Source organism: Bufo gargarizans, chromosome 4 (assembly GCF_014858855.1).
Source record: "Bufo gargarizans isolate SCDJY-AF-19 chromosome 4, ASM1485885v1, whole genome shotgun sequence".
NCBI lineage: Eukaryota > Metazoa > Chordata > Amphibia > Anura > Bufonidae > Bufo > Bufo gargarizans.
In genome coordinates, this window is record NC_058083.1 from 513384409 (window position 1) to 513394318 (window position 9910).

General features: G+C 39.7%; 1 protein-coding gene across 4 annotated transcripts in view; it reads left to right on the plus strand.

The window, feature by feature from the left end:
* Nucleotides 1-5894, plus strand: part of LOC122934330 (zinc finger protein 260-like) — a 45825-nt gene extending 39931 nt beyond the window's left edge. For all 4 annotated transcript variants that reach the window (XM_044289720.1, XM_044289721.1, XM_044289722.1 and 1 more), the window contains exon 5: nucleotides 2277-5894. In XM_044289720.1, coding sequence (XP_044145655.1) covers nucleotides 2277-4294 — 2018 coding nt within the window. In that variant the 3' untranslated portion in view covers nucleotides 4295-5894. The remainder of the gene's footprint in view (nucleotides 1-2276) is intronic.
* Nucleotides 5895-9910: the final 4016 nt, after the last annotated feature.

Below are 9910 nucleotides of genomic sequence, written 5' to 3' on the forward strand. Positions count from 1 at the left end.
TGGCCTTGGCAGCAGCTGCCTGACACTGGTTTTTACTGCTTAGTTTGCGCTTCACTAATATTCCTAGGTCCTTTTCCATGTTAGGCTTACCTAGTGTTTTACTATTTAGTAATTTAGTATGTACGGGTGACTTGCATTATTCCTACCCATGTGCATAACCTTACATTTGTCAATGTTAAACCTCATCTGCCACTTATCTGCCCAAGCCTCCAATCTATCCAGATCCATCTGTAGCAGTATACCGTCCTCTTCCGTGTCAATTACTTGACACAATTTAGTGTCATCTGCAAAAATGTATATTTTACTGTGCAAGCCTTCTACAAGATCATTAATAAATATATTGAAGAGGATAGGGCCCAGTACTGACCCCTGAGGTACTCCACTAGTGACAGTGACCCGATCTGAGTGTGTAAACACCCTCTGTTTTCTATTACTGAGCCAGTTACTTACCTACATACATACATACATTTTCTCCCAGTCCGAGCATTCTCATTTTATATAACAACCTTTTATGCAGTACAGTGTCAAATGCTTTGGTGAAGTCCAGATATACGACATCCATTGATTCGCCGCTGTCAAGTCTAGAACTTGCCTCCTCATAGGAACTGATGAAATTAGTTTGACATGACTGATCCCTCATGAAGCCATGCTGAAATGGCGTTATTTGCTTATTTTCATTGAGGTGCTCCAAGATGGCATCTCTTAGAAAACCTTCAAACAGTTTACCCACGACGGATGTTAAACATAACGGACTATAGTTTCCGGGCTCTGTTTTTTGGACCCTTTTTGAATATTGGCACCACATTTGCTATGTGCCAATCCTGTGTAACACTTCCTGTCAGTATAGAGTCCTTAAATATCAGAATTAAGGGTCTGGCTATGACATTACTAAACTCTCTTAGGATATGGGGGTGTATGCCATCCGATCCTGGCGATTTGTCTATTAATCTTTTTAAGATGCCGCTGTACTTCTTCTGGGTCAGACAGGGCACTTTTAATGGGGAATTTACTTTTACATTCTGCATTTCATATGACAGTTTATTTTTTATCAGTTAATACAGTAGAGAAAACAATATTTAGTAGCTTTGCTTTCTCCTCATCTCTCTGCAACTCCCCCCTCATCACTCTGTAAAGGGCCGACACCTTCAGATTTATACTTTTTACCATTTATATAATTAAAGAACATTTTAGGGTTAGTTTTGCTCTCTTTGGCAATTAATCTCTTGGTCTCTAGTTTGGCCGCTTTTATTTGTTTTTTACATATTCTTTTTTTTTCCTTTTAGTTTTTCAGTGCTTCTTCTCGACCCTCCTGTATTAGTGATTGAAATGCTTTCTTTTTGTCATTTATTGCTTTCTTTACAGTTTTATTTATCCACCTTGGTTTCTTCTTGTTCCTTAACCTTTTATTCCCAATAGGTATGTACCTCTCACAATTAGATTTTAGGATGCTTTTAAAAGGATCCCATTTTGTGGCTGTATTTTTTTATTTTTGAGGACTTTCTCCCAGTTAGTTAGGCCTATGACCTCTCTTAGTTGGCTAAATTTAGCTTTTTTGAAGTTTGGTATTTTTGTTCCTTCCTGAAGAAACACTCTTATGAATGATAATTGTAAGGTTATTACTTTATGGTCACTATTTCCCAGGTGTCCCCTAACCTGCACATCTGTTGTTCTGTCAGGTCTATTGGTTAATACTAAGTCTAGTATGGCCGTCCCTCTAGTCGGGTCCTGAACCAGTTGGGAAAGGTAATTGTCTTTAGTTATTGCCAAGAACCCGTTTCCTTTATGAGATGTACAGGTTTCAGTTTCCCAGTCTATATCTGAGTAATTGAAGTCCCCATAATAACGACCTCATTATGATTTGCCACCTCATCTATCTCGTTTAGTAGTCAATTTTCTGTGAGATGGAAGGTGGGCTTTCAGCTTCAATTTCTGGTGTATTTTGTGCTTAAGTGCAGTTAGTGATCAGTGTGTGAGACGGACACCAGCTTATAACACTGACTCACAGATCCCTTGTGTACCTATGAAGATGCTGGCTTCAGCACAAGAGTGGAAAATACAAGTGAACAGCCTGGTGACCTAACATCATCATCTACCGCTCCAGGCTATTGGTCTACTGTCAGATTGTTATCGGTTTTCCTATAGTCAGTTGATATTTGAATTTTGCTCTATGACTTGTAATTTGTATGGATTTTCTTTATATAGAACTGGTATAAAATGTATATAATTTTAAGGTTCTATTATTTAAAAATGATAAAACTCAGATTTATTCTTGGCAGATGACTGTACCAGGATCTCAGAGAAACATGTGATGTCAGATTTTAGAACAGATGATTGTGGTATCAAAAAAGATACACATGAAGAGCGTGCCATTATCTCAGACCTATCCTCAGCCTTTCAGAACAAAGATCTATCATCTAATCCTCTGGATGGATTTCAATCTCCTGATTCATCACAGACTGTTATGCAAAATAAAAGGCACAGAAGAAGTGTTCAACATCAAAGAAGTCATACAGGGGAGAATGCTCTTTCATGCTCAGAATGTGGGAAATGTTGTAAATCTAAATCATATCTTATGAGACATCAGAGAACCCACACAGGGGAGAAGCCATTTTCATGTTCAGAATGTGAAAAACATTTTAACCATAAATACCTTCTTGTTATACATGAGAGAACTCACACAGGGAAGAAGCCATTTTCATGTTCAGAATGTGAAAAACGTTTTAACTCTAAATCAAATCTTATTGTACATCAGAGAAATCACACAGGGGAGAAGCCATTTTCATGTTCAGAATGTGGAAAACTTTTTAACTCTAAATCAAATCTTATTATACATCAGAGAACCCACACAGGGGAGAAGCCATTTTCATGTTCAGAATGTGAAAAACATTTTAACCGTAAATGCCTTCTTGTTATACATGAGAGAACTCACACAGGGAAGAAGCCATTTTCATGTTCAGAATGTGAAAAACGTTTTAACTCTAAATCAAATCTTATTGTACATCAGAGAAATCACACAGGGGAGAAGCCATTTTCATGTTCAGAATGTGAAAAACTTTTTAACTCTAAATCAAATCTTATTATACATCAGAGAAATCACACAGGGGAGAAGCCATTTTCATGTTCAGAATGTGAAAAACGTTTTAACTCTAAATCAATTCTTGTTAGACATGAGAGAACTCACACAGGGGAAAAGCCATTTTCATGTTCAGAATGTGAAACACATTTTATCTCTAAATCAGATCTTATTATACATCAGAGAACTCACACAGGGGTGAAGCCATTTTCATGTTCAGAATGTGAAAAACATTTTAACTCTAAATCAGATCTTATTATACATCAGAGAACTCACACAGGGGTGAAGCCATTTTCATGTTCAGAATGTGAAAAACATTTTAACCGTAAACACCTTCTTGTTATACATGAGAGAACTCACACAGGGGAGAAGCCATTTTCATGTTCAGAATGTGAAAAACATTTTAACTCTGAAACAAATCTTGTTATGCATAAGAGAACTCACACAGGGGAGAAGCCATATTTATGTTCAGAATGTGGGAAATGTTTTCAGCAGAAATCACAACTTCTTATACATCAGAGAAATCATACAGGGGCAAAGCCATTTTCTTGTTTAGAATGTGGGAAATGTTTCACCGATAAATCAACTCTTGTTAAACATCAGAAAATTCACACAGGGGAGAAGCCATTTTCTTGTTTAGAATGTGGGAAATGTTTTACTCTTAAATCAACTCTTGTTATACATGAGAGAACTCACACAGGGGAGAAGCCATTTTCTTGTTTAGAATGTGGGAAATCTTTCATAAATAGACCAAATCTAGTTGCACATCAGAGAATTCACACAGGGGAGAAGCCGTTTTCTTGTTTAGAATGTGGGAAATCTTTCGAACAGAAATCATATCTTACTATACATCAGAGAATTCACACAGAGGAGAAGCCATTTTCTTGTTTACAATGTGGGAAATCTTACACATACAAATCATGTCTTGTTGTACATGAGAGAATTCACACAGGGGAGAAGCCATTTTCTTGTTTAGAATGTGGGAAATCTTTCCAACAGAAATCATATCTTACTATACATCAGAGAATTCACACAGGGGAGAAGCCATTTTCTTGTTTACAATGTGGGAAATCTTTCATGCAGAAATCAAATCTTGTTAAACATCAGAGAATTCACACTAGAAAGAAGGAATTTAATGTTCAGAATGTGGCAACTAGAGATGAGCAAACTTTTAGAAAAATGAAATTCTGCAGCTTGGTCATAGTTCAACAAGAAATTTGATTCGTTCCGAATTAATTTGTCACGAATTACTATTTTAAAACCCCATTCAGCCTATCAATGAGACCATTTTTAATGCCCCCTTAGACCGAAGTGCACCCGTCTAACAGCCATTAAAATCACATCATCCATTTGCTCACACAGGGGCTCCTCTCTTGATTGAAAAAGACCTGCTGAAGGACCTGTGCTTAGTGTGATGACTTCACCACGTGATCATGCTAGGAGAGCACGGTGACATCATCACATTGAGTGCAGGTCCTTCGACAGGTCTTTTTTAGTTGAGAGGAGCGGACTGCCTCTGTGCGAGCAAGTGGATTAGGTAAAATGATTCGTAATCATGAAGCCCAAGGAAATTTTGGCTTCATTTAAAATATATTTTTTCCTAAAATTCAGACTGAATTCCACTTTGGATGGTTCGCTTTGTTGAACACTAGTGATAACCATAAAGCAGATCTTGTTAGACATCGGAGAATCCACACGGGGAGAAATTATTTTCATGTTCTACAAAGGGATTTTAATTTTTTTTTGTCAACTTGCATTACAAGTTGTAGTTTTTATGGTGCCATTTTGGGGTACACATGACCTCCTAATTAACTTATTTTAACTCTTTCTGGGAGAAAGATGGGGAAAAACATAAATACTGTTTATACGTTATAAAATTTGCAGCGTTTATTTTTTGTCACAAATGACATAAGTTTTACTACATATAGAAATATAAAGGACAACTGATTATGCAGGTTAGGCTCATGGTACACAGTCATTGATATCACTGATAATCACGCCATCCGCCATCTACAATGCCTATGAAATTAAGGTATGGACCCACTGCTCACCAATGTACCTCTTGCTATCCTACTCCTTTGGGATTTGATTCCTTTTCTGCACTGGCTCCTTTTGTTCCTTATATAGGTTACTGACAGCATAACTAGATTATCAGTTAAATCCATGAATTTCAATCAACTGTCCTTTATATTTCTATATGCCTCCATGCCTATATGTAATAGTGCTAGTTTTACAGAATATCCTTATAAGCCATATAGTACCACTATCTCTGATGCAATCTTATCTCATCCATACTTACCTAGTTCTATTTTTTGGACTTCACAGACTTCTATTTTCAGTCTCTCAATCACCATCGCCTGAAGTGATTCTACCATCCTATTCCTCAGTATTATTATCAAATTTTATACTCCTTATTACTACTGCTGCTATGTCATAATTTCTTACGTCTTTATCAATACATTTTTATTAATTTCGGATTGCTGATCATGTACCTTATTGTTTATCATAATTATGTACCCAATTATTTATATTGTCATGTTCTTTTGTCCAGGCCATGAACAAGGTGTATGTTGGACCGAAACGTTGGCCAGTGACTATTTATGTGGATGGATTAAAATAATGAAATAAAAATAATGAAATAAATAAGAAATCAGTTACAAAATTTCTTCAGTGCCGTGGTATCCTATCAATACTGTTACCCCCTTTACCACTGAGCTCCGCCTATCTCCTAGAGGAGTGCCGTTCAATTCTTTTGTTCACATGATTCCCTTAGACTTTATATAACTGTGTCAAACATATTGTTACCATTAGTTAATAAATATCTGCATTTTGGGCCTATGTCTCTTTATTCTTTAGATGATAAGATATAGTTCCAGAACCTACGGAGTTGTAGGGTTTCTGTGATCAGAATTAACCCTATTAAACTAGCTGACATTAGCGATGTGCTAATGTCAGCTGAACCTAACTAGCCTATTCCTACTTTTATCTATGCCCCCGTTACTCCAGAAATATAAGTTTTATAATAAGCTAATTATTCTCTAGGAGCAGGGGGGGGGGGGGCATTGCCCCTGCTCCTAGAGGCTCCGTTCTTCCACCTCTGGCCTCGCCCTGCTACACTAGATTGACAGGGCCAGGCAGTGTTCACCTCCTCCTGCCGGACCTGTGCTCTGGGAAAATCTCGTGCCATTCAGTATTTGGTGCAGGTGCAGTGAGGAAGCCGGCAGTTGCCGAGCACCCTTCACTCACTGCGCCTGCATCGAATACTGAACGGGACGGTGCAGGCCCGAAATTTACACAGCAGTAGGAGACCAACGCTGCCTGGCCCTATCAATCTAGTGTACCAGGGCGTGGCCAGAGGTGGGAGAGCGGAGCCTCTAGGACAGGGATGTCAAACCTGTGGCCCTCCAGCTGTTGCAAAACTACAACTCCCATCATGCCTGGGCATACTACAGCTATCAGGGAATGATGGGAGTTGTAGTTTTGCAACATCTGGAGGGCCATGAGTTTGACATCCATGCTCTAGGACAGTGATGGCGAACCTATGGCATGGGTGCCAGAGGCGGCACTCAGAGCCCTCTCTGTGGGCACCCACACCCTGGAAAAAGTCTATGGTATACCAATATGCTTTAGACTTTTCCTGCCATTCAGCAGCGCAGGGCGCACTATGAACAGCACAGGCAGCGCACTGAATGTAGGCAGGCTATTGTAGATAAATGATAAAGTACATGGAAGATATTCTATATTGGACAGTAGTATTCAAGGTAAATTGCTGTGTTGGCACTTGGCGATAAATAAGTGGGTTTATGTTGCAGTTTGGGCACTCGGTCTGTAAAAGGTTCGCCATCACTGCTCTAGGAGCAGGGGTAACACCTCCCCCTGCTCTTAGAGGCTAATTAGCATACAGTATTATAAAACTTATATTTCTGGAATAACGTGGCATAGATAAAAGTAGGAATAGGCTAGTTAGGTTCAGCTGGCTTTAGCACATGGCTAATGTCGGCTAGTTTAATAGGGTTAATTCTGGTGACAGAAACCCTTTAAGGAAGAGTTGGTGGTCAGGTCACTATGTGTGCAAATGGTGAGGGGAGACTTCCATTAGCACATCCAGACTTTTGTGGATTTTTTTAGGACATTTCGAGGGTCATTTATCAAAGAGACTTTTTACTCTGGTCTTTGATAGCCGCTAGACTGCCAAAGGATGTGCCCAATTTATCACAAAACATACAATTCATCATAAGAAAAATGTTTTACAATTCACAGTTTGATTCCCATGCACCACTCCAAATGCTCCATATTTGACTTGGGAAGGTCTTCAACCAAAGCGTGCAACTTTCACAAGATTAATCTGTGCAAGGCAACGGAGACTGTCGTTAGAACTTCCCAGGCAGATCTGCATAGGGAAACGTACCTGCGCACCAGCTGCCTTGCTCAGGTCCCCGTTGTCAATATCCACTTTGACCCCACTGCTGGCCGCAGTGGTGACCTGCTGCCTTTGCAATTGGGCACATGATGCAAGATGAGCGCTGTGGCTAGCAATTTGCTGCAAAGCGGCTATTGGTAGCAGGGGACCTGAGCAAGGCAGCTAAGGCCAGGGAGTAAAAGAGTCGGGACCTAGTACCGGTGAGCAGGTAAGTGTGCTCCCCTTTGCAGGTCTGCTTAGAAGAGGGGGCTGCCAGAAAACAAAAAAGGTGCACAACCTTTTTAAAACCATCAACATTTCAGCCACAAAAGGCTGTTTTGGTTTTGCCATGAGGACGAACAAGGAAAGCAAATCAAACACCAGCTTTGCCAAAAATAAAAAAATGTACTACTCAGAAAGGGCCATAAGGTGCGCAAACCTACTGTGAAGGGGCCACAAGGTGGGCAATAGTACTAAGGAGAAATGCCCTAAATTACACTGTTATACATTGGGATGGCTCAGTCTTACAGGTCAGCACAGTGCCCCATAATAGATATTTAACCACTTCAGCCCCGCTAGGTGAAACCCCCTTCATGACCAGAGCACTTTTTACACTTCGGCACTACACTACTTTCACCGTTTATCGCTCGGTCATGCAACTTACCACCCAAATGAATTTTACCTCCTTTTCTTCTCACTAATAGAGCTTTCATTTGGTGGTATTTTATTGCTGCTGACATTTTTACTTTTTTTGTTATTAATCGAAATGTAACGATTTTTTTGCAAAAAAATGACATTTTTCACTTTCAGCTGTAAAATTTTGCAAAAAAAACGACATCCATATATAAATTTTTCGCTAAATTTACAGTTCTACATGTCTTTGATAAAAAAAAAATGTTTGGGCAAAAAAAAAAATGGTTTGGGTAAAAGTTATAGCGTTTACAAACTATGGTACAAAAATGTGAATTTCCGCTTTTTGAAGCAGCTCTGACTTTCTGAGCACCTGTCATGATTCCTGAGGTTCTACAATGCCCAGACAGTAGAAAAACCCCACAAATGACCCCATTTCGGAAAATAGACACCCTAAGGTATTCGCTGATGGGCATAGTGAGTTCATAGAACTTTTTATTTTTTGTCACAAGTTAGCGGAAAATGATGATGATTTTTTATTTTTATTTTTTTCTTACAAAGTCTCCTATTCCACTAACTTGCGACAAAAAATAAAAAATTCTAGGAACTCGCCATGCCCCTCACGGAATACCTTGGGGTGTCTTCTTTCCAAAATGGGGTCACTTGTGGGGTAGTTATACTGCCCTGGCAATTTAGGGGCCCAAATGTGTGAGAAGAACTTTGCAATCGAAATGTGTAAAAAATGACCGGTGAAATCCGAAAGGTGCACTTTGGAATATGTGCCCCTTTGCCCACCTTGGCTGCAAAAAAGTGTCACACATCTGGTATCGCCGTACTCAGGAGAAGTTGGGGAATGTGTTTTGGCGTGCCATTTTACATATAACTATGCTGGGTGAGAGAAATATCTTGGCAAAAGACAACTTTTCCAATTTTTTTATACAAAGTTGGCATTTGACCAAGATATTTTTCTCACCCAGCATGGGTATGTGGGGTGTCTTCTTTCCAAAGTGGGGTCACATGTGGGGTATTTATACTGCCCTGGCTTTTTAGGGGCCCTAAAGCGTGAGAAGAAGTCTGGGATCCAAATGTCTAAAAATGCCCTCCTAAAAGGAATTTGGGCCCCTTTGCGCATCTAGGCTGCAAAAAAGTGTCACACATCTGGTATCGCCGTACTCAGGAGAAGTTGGGCAATGTGTTTTGGGGTGTCATTTTACATATACCCATGCTGGGTGAGAAAAATATCTTGGTCAAATGCCAACTTTGTATAAAAAAATGGGAAAAGTTATCTTTTGCCAAGATATTTCTCTCACCCAGCATGGTTATATGTAAAATGGCACGCCAAAATACATTCCCCAACTTCTTCTGAGTACGGCGATACCAGATGTGTGACACTTTTTTGCAGCCAAGGTGGGCAAAGGGGTACATATTCCAAAGTGCACCTTTCGGATTTCACAGGCCATTTTTTACAGATTTTGATTGCAAGGTACTTCTTACACATTTGGGCCCCTAAATTGCCAGGGCAGTATAACTACGCCACAAGTGACCCCATTTTGGAAAGAAGACACCCCAAGGTATTCCGTGAGGGGCACGGCGAGTTCCTAGAATTTTTTATTTTCCTTGGGGTGTCTTCTTTCCAAAATGGGGTCACTTGTGGCGTAGTTATACTGCCCTGGCAATTTAGGGGCCCAAATGTGTAAGAAGTACCTTGCAATCAAAATCTGTAAAAAATGGCCTGTGAAATCCGAAAGGTGCACTTTGGAATATGTGCCCCTTTGCCCACCTTGGCTGCAAAAAAGTGTCACACATCT